Genomic DNA, 16,075 nt, shown 5'->3' on the forward strand with positions numbered 1-16,075 from the left:
AGCCCCTAGTCTCTCCCCTACCACCCCCATATAAGCTACTGGCACCCACTTCCTGGTTTAAAGCTTCCAGCATCACGTCATCTGTCAAGATAACTACAGCCAGAAACACCCCATGAAAATGTGAACTTTGGATGGACTCAGCTATGCCATGGGTGTTGTGCATGTGGGATGTAAAAGGAGAATGTGCATTAAAGAAAGGAGACCCAGATTCTGCTCCAGCACGGAAATCCGTTTGCTCCATGTCATGTGGCTGCAGAAAGACCAGGTGAAGCTGTTTAACAGTTCGTGTGCAGTTTGAGGGAAGTGACTGAATTATAAGATACTGACTGTTGTTTCCCTGGAGGGAAGGGAACGGACTCCTTGCAAAACAGTTCACTTTCACAGTATTCATGAAACCTTAAGGATTCTTCACTGCAGGGTCCTACAACATGTAATAGGTGCTGCCTAAAGAGGATAGAGACTGGATGTATTTGATATTGTAGCGTCTGGCCTTAGGGTATTGCAAAGAATACACCATCTTAATGGCATGCACACAACCCCTGAGGGGCAGCAGAACATGGCTTTCCTTCAGCTTGTGCCCTTTGGCTTTCCTTGTTGTAAACAGCCCTGGGTTGAAAGATCCAAGTGGTGGGTGGGGGACGAGAGCAGCAGAGATGCAGATCAGCACGCTGCTGGAACACCTGGCTCAACACGAGCAAAAATACAATTCTTCAGATCTCTCCTACTGCCTGTGCATGTCTGTACCAGCGTGAGCAGAGAGAGAGATTACATCTTCAGACAACAAGGAGTCCTGATCAGACCTGCACTTGACAGGAAGAGTGTAGTATTGGAGAGTGCCAGCAGGGCCTTCCCTGACTTATCCATCTACATTGCTACTTTAGGACCCTACCCAAGCAACCCCCAAGGTCATAAATTTAATGACCTTGGGGTTTTTTCTTACTTAATTCTCAGTTTCAATGAGGTCACATGGCCATACCTCCAGACAATGGTTCGCAGCTCCCTGAACAACTTCCATGGGTCCCATCCTAGCCTTTCCCCTTCATCCCAGTCTCATTATCAGAGCAGTTTGGTTACCAGCTTCCACCTGGAAATAAGAGTTCTGGTATTGCTAAGGCCGCAGACCCATTGTAAAGGGAAGGTGTAGTGGGGTGGAGACTCCAAGCAGTCAGCTCTTTGCTATGCGATTAAACAAATCTGGACAGGATAAGATAGCAGCTAAAGGGCTCAAAACCCCACCCAGAACAATGAGGCAACACTACGAGCAACAAAGTGCAACAAGTCAGAAACACAAGCCATTGTTAAATGCCCCATGAGTCACTGTTGGCAGAAAGAACTTGTTAAACACCATACCACAAGATACCCCCTTTTACTACCACTGACCACACCTTGACTAATAGAGAAGACAGCATCAGGTTTCTCTTGAGTCTACACAGAAGTCACAAATGGCTCTTTCACTGCTATAGGTATGCACCCTTTTCTAGATGATTTTTAAGTCCCTGTATGGAGATGTACAGAAAGGAGGCTCCCCCTCTCTCTGCAAAAATATTGCCATCTCCCCTCCATTGCAATCAGAATGGAAGTTAGCACAGACCTCAAGAACTAAATCTCTAGGCTTATGCCAAACCAGCTAGGACACCAGTGCAGGGACTTATTGGCTACTCTCTCACAGCGACTCCATCCCACCCTCCTCACACCCAGCTGGGGGGAAAAATCCATTCTCACCCCACACATCTGTTGGAAGCCCATGGGAAGATCTGCACATGTTTGATCCCAGGGGATCTGTTCCTCATTGCATGCTCAGAGTAACTGAAACGTGCCAATTCGTCAGGAACCACAAACGCCCATCCTCTGCACCATTCATGTCCCCTTGCAATCTGCCTTCTGCTATCACAGCCACAGGAATTTCTGACTGCTTCTTCTCTCACTATCTGGGACACCATCGGTAGAAGGTTTCCAAGCTCTAGGTACAGCAAAATACTGTGCACAGCTACATAACCAGCTAGCTCTTGTGGAACAGTTTTCTGAGCACACACACACTTGTCAGGATTCTGACTTCCAGAGGAGACCCCTGGACCTTCTGCACAGGTCACTGAGGCCTAGGAAGGGACGTTCTGCCCTCACTTGGGCTGACCAAAGAGCAACACATTCCTGAAAAGCATGCCCATTCTCCAGTAACCTTGGAAATGCAGCTCAAAGGGGTGGAAGTGAATGAGGCTCAGCTGTGGGCTGTGCCACAAGCTGCCAAAGCCATTACACAGATTCAGCTGCCTCATGGGCAGGGAGAGGCTCAGAACATGGTGGGAGCAGGTCAGAGCTACAAAAGACTAGCCTCAAGTTGCTCTACCAAAGGAGCAACATTGCTGGGAATCCAAGGAAGCTACAACCCTGCTGCTCCACAGGATGCCATGCAGCACAATAGAGTTCCTTAACAGCTGTCTAGGAGGGGCTGCTCTTTTCCCTGCTTCACACAAGAGTGAATGGGGATAAACAGCAGGAGCATTTGCAGCTGAAGGAAAGAGCTGGGTTTTGCCCAAACTGACCCAGGCTCACGTGAACAAGCTGCTTATGCAAACCCTGCCATGGCCCCTGCAGCTCCTATCCTCAGCCTCTCCGAGACGTTGGAGAAACAGGTTCCATCTGCTGAAGATCTGCACCTTGCAGCGTTTGGCCCCAAGGCTGCTTCATTCTGTAACTCAGCAGGAGTCCTGAGTGGAAGGCATCCCTGTCCCTTGCTGAATGCTCAGGTTTGGGGGAAGGCTGCTACATGCCTGACCCTTTGACTCACAAGGCAGACAAGCCACCTCCTTTACACCTAAAGAAAGCCAGGTTGTTTATGGAAAAGAAGCCCACACCAACAGGACTGGCCCCCTTCAAGAGTTTATTAATTGGAATTGCTCTTGGACTGTCAGGCTAAACAGTTAAACCCAAGATGGCTTCAAAAGAGTGGCACTTACATCTCCAAGGGTAGGGGAAGAAGAGGCACCTAGAGAGAAACAATTGGAAACACAGTATACCCCTTAACCCTAACCAAAGGGTTGGCTTCTCCTCCTCGTTCAGAGCTCAACAAAAGAACATTGTGTAATACCCTGGAGATTACCAGGGCAATGGCAAAGACACTAGGAAACAAGGGAGGTAGGCTCTCCTTCCACATGTATGTTTTCTCATGGTACCCCCTGGGCTCAACAGAAACGCACCTTTCAGACAGTATGCCAACACACGTATACATTACATGCATAGACTACTGCTAGCTACTCTCCCCACCCAGTGGTGGGGAATGAATTTCTAAAAGCCATACTGTGGAGCTGGGTAAGCCAGTGTGAACAGGGCAGTATCAGGTGCCCGATGAAACTGGGACACAAGCCTCAAGTGGCTTTCAGACAGGTAGTTTTAATCAAAGTTCTCCCTGATCTCTCAGGCTAACAAAACCACAGTTGCAGGGACAGCATTAAAAGCACTTTCCTAACACCGAGGTACTAGTGCAATTGAAGCCCCTTAGAGCTCTCAAACATCTGAATGGGCCCATATGCCTGACATTCAAATACAGAAAGGGATTTTATGTAAACCAAACAGTGATGTTCTGAATCATTCAGGGGCTGGAGGGAGGGGGAGGGGAGAGAGCTACTGATTTGCTTGCAAAGCACGGGATTTTTTTTCCCAATCAGATATGACTGCACATTCATGGCTACGGATTATCAACTTCTTAGACTCATAGCAGCACAGAGCACATGACACTCGTGTATCTGTGGGCCTGATGCAAATGAGCTGTCTGGAAAGAGATGTTAAGAATGCCTATAAAAAAATTTTTAAAAAAATCACATTCTTTCTGGCTTCAGCCTGGCAGGTAGTAGGTAAGTTGGTGCCAATGGTCTGCACTGAGAGCCTGCTGCTGGTACACATCCAAGCTGGGCACTCGCATACATTTGGACTGAACAGCTATGTGCAAGAGCACAGAGCACAATCCAAGCACAAAATGCACACAGATTGGTTGAGAACTCTACTTGGTCTTCACACTTCACAAAGTACAGAGCTGCCTGCCCTAGCCTGGCCATTTCCCCAGACGGAGGTGAAGCTGGCTCCAGGAACCTGACATTCCAGCTGCTCAAGATGACGTTATAGGATATGCCGGGCAGAGACGCAGCCTTGAGGGAAGACGCCGTCTGCCTATGATACTTACCGAAAGGGATCCTTGGGAGCAAAGTAAGCTGGGAGAGACAAGTAACTTCCCATCTTCAAGCACTGGATAACCGACCAGCTCAGCCGCAAATCTGTCCGACCACCTCTGAGCAGCTCCACTCAGGCAGCATGGCAGGAGCAAGGACTCACTTCACCTTGTGCTGATTCAGACTCCTCACCTCTCTTGGAAGCTGCCCAAGGAGTGCCAGGGGCCTGAGCTGCCCATTTCTCTTCAGAGCTTTCCTGGCTCCCATGACTGGAACCATCTTCTCCTCTACTTCAGCAGCAATCGCACCCTTGGGAGGGATAATTTAACTATTAACTTTGCTGGACAGCCATTCTGTTGCTGGAGTGCTCACAAGCTCTGCTGCCAGCTAACTGCTGTCAAGTTAGCTTTCCCTTCTCAGGTTCCACCCAAGGGTGGGAGAGGAGGAGGAGCCCTTCACAGAAGGGACGTGGGTGGTTGAAGAGCTGTGAGGAAACAGACCTTATTCACTAGGGGTGGAGCTGTGACCCAAAGGGAGGCTACGATAGGAAGCCGAAAGGTAGAAGCTTCTGCCAAAGTAAAAGCCAAGTGCCTTACCATGAAATCCTGCGCTGGAGAGCAACGGTAGTCTGTCACTGAAGTCTGGGGAGGCAGAATTAAACACACAAATCCAAGCCTCTGGATCTGTCAGATTAATGCCCATCACACAGCGCCCAGATCAGACGTGGGCTGTACACCATCTTCACTGTGCTTTCAACTTGCTTGCTGATCCTCTTGAGAAAAAGGAACTGTACAGTGCAGCTCACCCCGAGGAAGAACAGCTTACTGTCCCAGTTATGGCCTTGGCTGCATCAGGGCAGAAGGAAGTGACCAAGCCTGACAGTTTAACTCGCCGGCCCAAACCTCATGAACGGCAGCGCAGGGATGCAACATGCACCAGGGAACAGTTTGTTAGAGCCAAGTAGTCACTGCCGCAGCTCCCACAGAGGGCTACTTCATCTTGTTCTGCCTCTGGCCACATGCTGAACCCGCACAGCAGAGTCCTCCCCCGGCCCTGATATGCCAGAACCATTTGTCCAGTGCTCTGAAACACGCTAAGTACATCCGCTACAGTTATTAGCCCTCCTGTATTTATAGTCAGTAAAAGCTGCCTCATCTCAAAACAGCCTGAAAATCCCTACCATACTCCAGACAAGGAATTACCCAAACCTGGTTTTACTGAAGGCAACTGTCTCGCACAGCACCCAGTGAGCTTTGGGCTGGAACAGCAGGGGGGCACTGTCTGCAGGTTAAACAACTGTACTTGCTTTTGATACTCAGCTAGAGAGCCAGACTGTCAGTCCTCATCTCTGCAGCCACATTTATGGAAAATAGAAATCATCGCTTTCTTCTACCAAGCTGAAGCTTTAAGCCTGGCTGTAGGAGTTCAGTGGACACCAGCACTGCAAAGCCGGTGCAGCTGTCAGTTCCAGCACTGGGGTAATTCCTTCTGACATTTCACACAGCTTTGCTGGAAGCAGCAACGCGGTGAGTCTGTGTCTAGGAATGCACTCCCTTCTCCCACAAGCCCCTTGCGTTGTGCACTAAAAGTGGGCCAGCACTTGCGTCTCAGCGCCCCTGGCTAGCAGCACTGCTCCATACAATAGGCATGGCCGGGAAAGAATGGAGAGCCCCTCCCCCACCGAGTATCACCTCCAGACAAAGGCAACTGCCCATAATGCTGCTGCCATGGGCTGCGTCCCTCCAAGGCAGAGTCCACGTGACCTCATAAATCTCTACTCTTCAGACAAAACCTTTGAAGATTTGATCTACAGATGTGATAAGCAGCCAAGTGGTCTGAGAAAAGCCAGCAGATAAAGCCCAGCTTCAAAGTAATAAAAACCACCCAAACAGCTAAACTAGGAAGAGATTTTTGGCTGGGGCTTCCTTAAGGCCAAAGGATATATATTTTATCACACATTTAAACAGGAAACATCTTATCAAACCAGTTCTACTTTCAAAACTAATCCTGAACAGTAGAAGAAACTCACCTCAATGCTGCTGCTTCCCTTCCCAATGGTATTTTTCACTCAATTATGATTATAAGCCTGATAAAAGGGGCTCTCAAAAATAGGTGCTAAGTTGTCTACAGATATCTCTGTTTAGATCTGGATTCATGCATTCACAGCCACACTTCAGAAGTACTGATAAAACAGGTGACAAATTCTTCCCCAAGTAAATTTACTAACATAGCTCATCTCTACAGGTCACAAGCCATTTACATTCAAAAGGAGAAAAACCCACCCCAGTTTGTGTGGCAGGGACTAACATTCCTGATTTGTGCACTTCCATCTACAAATGGATCTGTCTAAGTGAGAGAAAGATGACTGCTTAAGATAATACATTCACGTGAATGCCATCAGTGATTTGTAAACTGCAGTTACCATCTTATTCACCTGCCAAAAACAGCCAGTAGGATTCTGCAGTTCCCCTGCCAGAGTTGGGAGCAGCTCACTAGCATAAGGAAACCATATCTTATATGGACCCCTTCTTTACTATGCTTAATTAGCATTGAACATTAACTGCCGCAAAAACAGACAAGCTTGGCTCTACCTGTGATAGACAGGTAAGAGAGCCTCCATTCACTAACAGGTTCCAGTTTTAATTTTTTATTGTACTCCCAACTGCTTATTTACAAGTTACGATTTCAGGCAGAAAGTTTCTGGTTTAGGGGCTGCAACGTGTCTAGTAGAGTGGATTTACTTGTTGCGTTTTTAGTAATCCCAGGGGCTTGGAATGGGATGGGTTACACTGCTTATTTTTAAGATGCAGTATACCTTTGAGGAAACAGCCAGACACCAGAGACAAGTGGTAACCAATCATATACTGAGACGCTACTCAGCACTTCCACCAGCTCATGACATACCCAGGCTGGGGACTTTGGTGAATCTTCAGGGACCTGTGGAAGCTAAGAGAAGGTGAATTGTGCAGGTACGGCATCAGCTGTGTGACTGCGAAGGCTGCCACATACCTTGGTTGTAATCTGGAAACACATGGAGGCACTCCCAATCCCTTGGTACAGCCCCAGTACCTCACTGTACTATGGAGGCACTCGTCACACAAGTACCTAACAGAGAGTCATATGATATGAAGCCAGGCCTGCCCCTACTCACCAAAGACAGAAATAAATGCTATTCTAGTCTGCAAGAAATACAAAACTCTTGCACTCCTGGTTCAGAAATGATACACAAAGAAAGATAATTTTTTTGTGATTTCTTAGTTGGTCTAATAAAAGGTAGCATTTATTTTTGTCTAAGACCGACACAGCTACCAAATACATCCCATTCTAGTCTCATGCGTCCATCAGCAGATGAAACGGGGAGTGAAGTTCCACACACACACAATTGCCAATTGCTTCAAAGTGCTGCAGGCCAGCACGGTGGCAGCTCCTCCCAGGCACAGACGTGTGGTAAGCATACAGCTAGGAATGAACAGAGACTTCCCTGAACCCCAACACCTGCCTCACTCCAAATAGCTTAAGATTTCCTGAATGTTTTTATCTGTAGCCTGGGGAAGAAGCCAAAAAATCCAAACTCTTGTACGAAGTACGTTTCTAGGAACAGCGACATCTTGTACTTGTCAGTATAGTGCACAGCTATGGCAAAAAGCTGTGCATTAACTTGTACTTACACTCGTACTTTTGTCACTCCCCAACCCACAGCCTTTGTCTATTCAACTCCTCAGGGCAGAAACCCTTCTCACGTGTTTGACTAGAATGCTGTGGGCACAGTGAGCAATTTCAGCTGCTGTAGCAGTACTAATGCCCTGAAGGACAACGTTTGCCAAATGGAAAAAGCTCAGAATGCAATTATCCAACTCTACCTTAAATACAAAGGGCCGCTGGACTTTTGCAGCCTGCCTCCCCTCCCCCACAAGGAATGCCAACTATGCAGAAGACAGACCTCCACCTGGGAAGAGCCTGGGTTTGGTTTTGTTTTTTTAACCTCACTGAACAATTCCTGCTGCCCTGTTTGCAGGCAGACATTAAGTAACTGCTCCTCTCTCAGCCTGAAAGCTGGCTGTTGAATCTCACTCTGACTATCCTATCTGCTTCCAAGACATCACTAAAGAGACACCTTAGGAAGCTGCAGGATTAATAGGCAAAACACTGACCTTTCACCTCTGGGGCCCTCTCCAGAGCCTACAGTGACCAGAATCTGCAGAAGATAGGAAAGGGAAAGGAGACCAAAGGACAAGAAGCTCTGCTCACTACTTTAGTTGCTTTTTGCTTGAAGCAGCATTTGTTCTGGCCTTCAGTTCATGTGCAAGGTGCATAAAATGAAAAGCAAAACAACAGGCAGAAAGCATTAGTCCTACATTTTAAACTGCACTCTTACATGGTTTGGATTTTTATCATTTATGATGTTGCACTTCTTTGGGTTCAGGAGATGAAGCCCAATCTGTGCACGTATTTCTCAAAGCGAGGCAAATGGTGGAGGTCTCTTGGTTGGCAAAAAAAATCCAGAAGTGAACAGATATAGCAGTCTTCCTAAGTTTGCAGACAGACAACTACAGTATAGCACCTCTGCTGCTCTTCAGAGCTTGCCCGTTTCACTATTGCTATTCAGAATTCTTCACGCAGCAGTGAAGCCATCCAAAATCTTGTCGCCTTTATGCTGCTGTCTGGGAATGTTATGGAGACCAAAGAAAACAGGCACTAGAAGATATTTATAGCAAGAGATACAACATCATCTCCCCTCAACCGAGGACAATTTTTTTTTTGCTATTAACTAACAAAGCAGTGGCACATGGGCACTTTGTCATAACAGAAAACCACACTGATGGCTTCCCCAAACCTGAGCCTTCAAATGCAATTGGAAGCTACAGTGCAGAGCATCTTTTATTCCACACATTCCTTTGCTCCTTTCAGGCCATCAGGCTCATTTTCTTTTCTTACAAGTGTCTGAAAGAAGCTAGATTTGCACACAGAACAGCCATCCCAAGCACAGGTTCTCTTTTTAGCCAACAGCCCAGATGTTGGAATCTGAAGGAAACCCATGCTCTAGTTCTCCCTCTGCCTGAAAAAATTCAAGGCCATCTCTCTCACCTTCCAGAAGAGAGCCCTAATTATTCTGGGTACAACAAAGAAGGGCTCTGGCAGTTTTTCTTCTACTCCCTACAAGTAATCAAGCAACTGAGCTTGAAAAGGGCAACTATGCCCTGGAGGTTAGAAAACTCACCTGAAAAAAAGAAAATACGAGTTGGTATTTTCACTGCTGTAGGAATTAAGTGAAACAGGATCAAAATGAGAGGAAGTGACCCCAGAACACTGTGGAGCCTGCAAGGCATCTTGATTTAAAAGTCAAGGTGATTGATTGAATTGAATTCACTTAAATCAGCCGGCAAGAAACTTACTTAAACCTATTTTATACTTGTTTTGCATTTACACTATTGGTTCCTAATTGGTAACCACAAAAACATGTTGATTTGCAAGCTTTAAAAAATACATTTGGTACTTTTTTGTTGCTAACAAAGAACACATGCAATTATACATCTGAAAACTTATTTAAGTTCTTAAAATTTAACATTTTATGTTAGAAAAAATGAGCAATGGGGTTTTCTTTAATTTTGGGTTTTTTAACTCATTGTGTTAAGGTGCTTTTAGGTAGAAATTGGAATTTGATTATAAAGAAGAAAACTGGCAGTTTTAAATGTTGCTTTTGGGTAAAACTAAGTTCTGTGGGCTGCACAGGCAGGTTTATCACTAGAACAATCTTTAATTTAAAACGGATGCATCTGACAGTTTCTGGAGCTACTGTCATGCACTTTGTGAATCAGATGGGTTGCTTCTGGTCATGATGCCCATCAGCTTTTCAGAAAGAGTTCATCTCAACTCTCACCTCCTTTTTGTTCACACTTAGAAAATGGAAGACCAGCTTTCCTGCTTTTCACAGTTCCTAACGGCTTCTCAGTTGTCAATGAGCTAGTTACTGAACTGAAAGAAGACAAGACGCAAAAAAAAGACTCCTCCATACCTGCAGGAGCGCCTATAGCTGACTTCACGCCTCAGACTTGTGATCCAGGCACTTCCTCACTGACTTCTCCCATGCTGGTGACTTGATTTCCTGTGAGACTTCAAACTTGTACTTTTTAAACATCATTCATTTCAGTTTGGTTATTTCAAAGAGTTGAGAGTAAGTTCAGGTTTGAGGTTATCCTCAAATTTAAGAGGAAACTGAACTGTGGTCTCCCACATCCTGGGTGAACGCCCTCAAGAAACTGGGTAAGATGTTAACATCCCCCCTGCCTCCCCAAACTGCCTTCTGAAGTAGTTTTGTGAAACCGTCCCCAAGAGGCTTCTTCCAGCTAAACTTGACTCAGCAACTCCATTTCTGAACTCACAAATAGTTCCAGAATGATCAAACCTGCATTTGCAACAGATGCATTGTTTGCCAAAACAATTCACCAAGCCTCTGCCACTCCCCATTTCTGATCACGGTCCACTCCCACTGAATATGCAACTTCTCTTTGGCAACATGCATTACTGATATGGAAAAGCAACGCTGACCAAATATTTTTTAGCTATAACACATTTATCAGCCAGAAACAAGGAAGAGGAATTAGCATACAGTAATTAGTCAGCTTGAGTGCCTATTCTGTAGCCAAAAGCAAGCTACCCAACTCATCTGTGTGTCGGCAATATCATGAAGGGAAGTCGCATTCTGAAGACAACAGGATTTGCATGCCCTGGGAAAGGAAGTTCTCAGGTGTGCCTGGGGGCAATTAGCTGGAATTTGCTCTTTCTTTAGTTGCACTGTGATGTCATTCAGTTTATGCTGGACACGTGTGGAACTGAACACTTGTGGCACCGAGTTCTTTTTAAAGGTGATGCAATTTAGTTTGACTTTTTTTTTTTTTATTAGAAAAATAATTGAATCTTCTTTCTAATGATCCTTTTGGTAACAGCAATTTAGACCTACCAAGGAGGAGACCCCTCCTCACACATCCCTTTGAACACACAGGCAATCTAAGGAAAGCCCATCCTAGTATCAGGCCCACATCAAATGCCCACACAATTCAAAGTGGGGTACAGCAGAAGGTCTGAACTGCAGTGGAAGCTGGCTGCTCATGAAAGCAGAGGCCGTCAGCGGAAACCAGCAGAATTCACATGCCCAAAGTTACACGCACCTTCTAAGAAGCTTCCACTACTGACTCTCCCTCGGCAGGTTCAAGCTTCAGCACCAGCCGACTAGCAGATGATTTAAGATACCCAAGGTACAAGTCAAATGAGAATACACTTATCCTTCACAGGCAAAGCTTCTAAATATGCTGTTTGAGGAAGGAGGGAAGTGACAGAAAGCTTAAATCCTCAGAGAGACCCGTGCACATCAGCCGCTGCCACCTCAAAGTGTGATCAGCAGGCTAGCCTAAGGGAGGATAAACAGAGCTAATGAGGCTGGAGAGAGGCCAATCTGGATTACAGCAATTATGTGCCTGGCCAAAAAGTCAGCTAACTTGCAGGAAGCCTGTAAACAACTCTCCACAAGCTGCTGGAACTCACAGCTACCAAAGGTCTCCTACCCATAGAGGCCTTTAAAGTTTGGCAATGGGATACTAAGCAAAAGATTATGCTCAGCATGTCTGGGCCAGTGAGGAGAAAGGGGGAGGCAGCTACTTAAAAATGTGGGATCTGTTGTAATGGACAGCCCCACCCTGGAACTAGGAAAAAAGGAAGGGCAGTTTCCTTTACTGTAAGCTCTCATTGTAACAGAACTCCGCCCAGCAGCTTACCCGGGCACGGGAGCCAGTTGAGCACATGGGGCAGTAAGGGAAGCACATGACAGATTATCAACTGGACTAGGTGTTTAGCACACAACCCACAACAAGAGAAATTGGCCAGTATTTGTTTGCCAACCTTCGGATTAAACTGGTCACTGTATTATGGAGTAGTGCAGCACATAGGACTAAAATTTGCTCTTAGTAGGACTATGCAAGCATGAATACGGCCAGGAAAGATTGCATTTGTGTCACCCACAAAAGGACATAAGCCTTTCCATCAGCCTAGTATTGAGCATTCATGTTTTAAGTCGCAATCTCAAGTCCAGCTGCTACACTGTTTAAGAGATGCCTCACCTTGCAAGGTCACACAGGGAAAAGCACCTCGACAAGTATAAACCAAAGCCTCTCTCACAAGCGTAATCAAAGGGAGCCCTGGAAAGCCAGAAAAGCCCAATTTACAGGGGCTCAGAATACCAGTTGCAGAGATCAGTCTTTGTTCTGTCACCTGGATTAGTCACATCTTATGACCTACCAGAGCTACAAGCATTTTGGCAGCCCGCTACATTTTCCCCCACCAACCACAGATGATGATCTTTGTCTCAGTGATTTTAGGATATTTTGTTTTTGAAAACAAGACAGAAGATCCCTCTCCTGACATCTAATCCACCTCTGAAACCACCCTTTGTTTGGATGTTGCCAAAATGAGACTGGGTGAAGGGAAAAAAAGCGAAGTGAAGGCAAGAAACTCTAAAGATGGAGGAAGAGTTTTCACACAATTACTACTACCACCAAAAGCTGCAGGTCCTGTAGCATCCTGAAACAGGCTTCCCAAGAAAGTGCAATTGTGTGGCATGGCAACTGAATAGCTGACTCATGGAACACAAATTAAACATACGATGGGGAGCAGAGGATTTCAGAGCCTCCTTCCCCTTTCCTCTGCTGATAGTTATGTTGTCAGATGAAATGACTAGCAAGTTTTTAAATCTTATGGGCTTGAAAGGCAAGAAAAAGAGTGGAAAGGATTTTCCTGTATCTCTCCGCAACACCCCACCATCTCCCTTCCTCCACACCCAGGGGAAACAAAACAGCAACAGCTATTCAAACTGCCTCAACTTTGTCAACAGGTATTGCTTTGGGATATGGCTAAGAGAAATACACAGCCTATCACTGCTGCAACCGTCAGACCTTTCATTTTTATTCTATCTGTATTCCCAGGTGTGGAGATGTCTGAATAGCAGCAGGAGCTTGGTGAACAACTGTTCACTAGGGCACTCCTGGAGAAGACCAGAACCAATGGATACAAGTGGAAGGCCACTTTAGGCTTAATACCACGAAAAACTGCTTCACAGTCAGAGTGTCCAGACTGTGGAATAAACTTCCTCCAGAGGCGGTGCAGTCACCTGCCCTGGTGGTTTTCAAGAGGAGACTGGACAGTCACCCCGCTGGGGTCACTTGACCCCAGGTGTCTTCCTGCCTAGAGCGGGAGGGGGCTGGACCCAGTGATCTGCAAGGTCCCTTCCAGCCCCTAACAATCTATGAATTTATGAATTTTTCCAATCATTTCAGACTACTGTTAGAACAGCAACTTAATTTCAGAGTGCTACTGCTAGCAACAGAACTATGCAGTGAGCAGGAACACGTAATCATTCAGCAAGATTGTCCCACACTGGGTCAGGCACAGGAGGTGACAGTAAAAACCATGCCACCTATTTAACCTATTAACTCATCTGCCGAGTGTGGATGCTTAAGACTGGTGGGTGAGCACAGGGAAAAACAGCATTTAAACAGGCTAGAGACTTGACCTACCGGAAGCAGGAGCTGTGCCAAGCTTCATTAACAGTTCTATACCGTCGCTGGTCAGCAGCAATACTGTCCCCGCATCCCAGGCATCTCCAGACCTCCTCACCTGCACACAAACACAAAGTTAACAGCTGATTAACAGCACAGGTTGTTTTACACCATAGGAGATCAAGTCCAAAAAAGAACGAGCCATGCCAACAGCAATGTCCAAAACCCTATGCCCCACCGTAGAAGACAGGGGTGGTGGGAGTACTCTAAAACTTTCATGCCTCTGTACACACATCTGCTGTCCTGATCTCCCAAGGGCCCTCTCTGCAGTCATCAGCACCTTTGCCCTCTGCAGCAGACGTCTTACAGATCTCTGTCACAAAAGACCCTGTCACACTTGGCTGCCTTTGCTCCTTGACAAACAGGTTCAGTGTTTCAACTATTCCATACTAGGCTAAATCAGGGAGTTAATTCCCCATTTGCCCCAGGCTGCTGACTCAGCACATAGCATTTACATTCACTTGCTTAATTAACTGGATTTCCCAGAACAGCAACGAAAAGGGAAAAAGGATGAATAGGGAGAATTCTGGTTATTGGAAAACAGCTCTGACTGGCAGTCAGCTCACTCATTCCTAGAAGGAAATCATATGCCCTAATGGAGATTCACAAGCTAAACCCAGAGATTTGAAATAGGAATCCATAATGTCAAAATCATTCTGACCCATTACTGTCCAAGCTCCTTGCAACATAAGAATTGCTCTATTTTTTGTAGTCAAAAAAACATGTGAAAGCTCAGCTTCATTTTCTGAGGAGTGCCTCAAGTCTAGAAAGGTTGACAACCACTGTCCTAGACTCTAACAAGTGTGGGATAGTGGCTGCAGTAAGTGGAGTGGGGTGGGGTGGGGTGAGGATTTTGAATGGCAAGTGGGTGCTTAGCTTAGCACAGGTTTGGCACTATTCCAAGTGCAGGGGAAAGCACGAAAGTCATGAAACCCAAGAAAGAGCAACTGGAAAGCCAAAGTTAAGATCTAGGTTCACACAAGGCTGCACGAGAGCATGTCATGTAGCTGGGCAGATCTCAAACTGGAGCTGTCTCTTTCTGCTACCACAGCTTGGCTCAGCTCAGGCTGCTCATGAGCTTTAAAAATAAAGGAAGAAACCACTGAGTTAAGTGCCTGGATTTCCAGCTCATGAGCAGCCAGTTTTCAGAGAACAGGAAAGCGTGACAGCAGCTCCAACACCCCCACCTTCCCTGAGCCACAGGGAACAGGAGATGGTTCCTGTTCAGGGTCATTTGTTAGTGCTGGAGAGTCTGCACCAGGTCAGAACAGGGTGGGGCACAGCACTGAGGTAAAAGAAAAAATCTCCTGTCTGAAGCAAAACCATTTCCAAATTTCTTCCTACAATTACCATTCCTCCACTGGCTTGTAGAAAGCAGTCAGAGCTTCTACTTAGCGTGCCCCTCTCCTACAGGCTCAGACTCTGCCTTAATCACTTCTGCTGGACTCCTCCTGAGGCTGAAGGGCACATGCAGCAACTTGCAGGTTGTTTCCCAAGCCTCAAGGCTATTGCATTTGTGTCCCAGATCTTGAAAGCAAGAACGCAAAACCTCTGGGTTTTCACTCTTCTCCAACTTAGATTTTCCTTCCCAGATTTCCAATGGCCATGTCAAGCAGAGCACTGCTCCTGTTCCTGACCAGACAGGTATGCCCAGCACCAGCAGAGATGCTAAGTTTTTTTAATGCTGAGAAAAGAAAACAGCAGAGTGCTACAGGGTAACAGCCAAAGTTTCTTTTCAAAGCCAGTCCCAGATTTCATAAGGAGCATGGTTTATTTTGTCTTCCTGTCATTTCGCTGTCTGTCCCTCTGGCACAACAACATCTTGGTCCAATCATTAAAGAAATTACTAATACTGATACAATCTCAGTGTCCACCTTCTCTAAACTACTCTGCATTATCCTAGAACAAGAAGGAATAAAGGTGTTATTATATTTAGCTCACAGTAGTAATTCAGAGTTTTGTGGTACCATACAACCAAACACCCTCATGTGGAAGGCAAATAGGTCCTTTTACAGATGGGAAGAACAAAAGCACAAAGGGAAGTTACTTGCCCAAGGCTGTAGGGCAGATCACTGGCCACACTAGAATCCACAATTCCAGTTTCTCACAACAGGCAGAGTCCACTAAACTTTGCTGCCTGTCCACCCCAAATATAGGCATGGAAGCTGCTAGAGGGGTTAAGCTAACCTAACTGCCATTGGGTAGACTCTACACTTTGGGTGACACTGTTGCAAAGGGGCCAGATCCCACAACAGGCCATGCACTATACATGACCAAATAAAAGCACTTTGGTGTCAAGTCTCCTACAAT

The 16,075-nt window shown here is 46.1% G+C and overlaps 1 protein-coding gene across 3 annotated transcripts in view; it reads right to left on the reverse strand.

The window, feature by feature from the left end:
- The window catches only part of LIMK2 (LIM domain kinase 2), a 34,921-nt gene that overhangs the window by 17,216 nt on the left and 1,630 nt on the right, over positions 1-16,075 (reverse strand). The window contains exons 1-2 of one of the 3 annotated variants that reach the window (XM_019539200.1): positions 4,757-5,675; positions 4,353-4,469 (exon numbers count right to left, since the gene is read on the reverse strand). In XM_019539200.1, coding sequence (XP_019394745.1) covers positions 4,353-4,399 — 47 coding nt within the window. In that variant the 5' untranslated portion in view covers positions 4,400-4,469; positions 4,757-5,675. Of the gene's footprint in view, positions 1-4,174; positions 4,621-4,756; positions 5,676-13,723; positions 13,824-16,075 lie in introns of those variants that run through there. The other 2 variants (XM_019539198.1, XM_019539199.1) reach the window with 2 other exon arrangements.

The sequence above is a fragment of the Crocodylus porosus genome, unplaced genomic scaffold (genome assembly GCF_001723895.1).
Source record: "Crocodylus porosus isolate Cpor-Errol unplaced genomic scaffold, CroPor_comp1, whole genome shotgun sequence".
Lineage (NCBI taxonomy): Eukaryota > Metazoa > Chordata > Crocodylia > Crocodylidae > Crocodylus > Crocodylus porosus.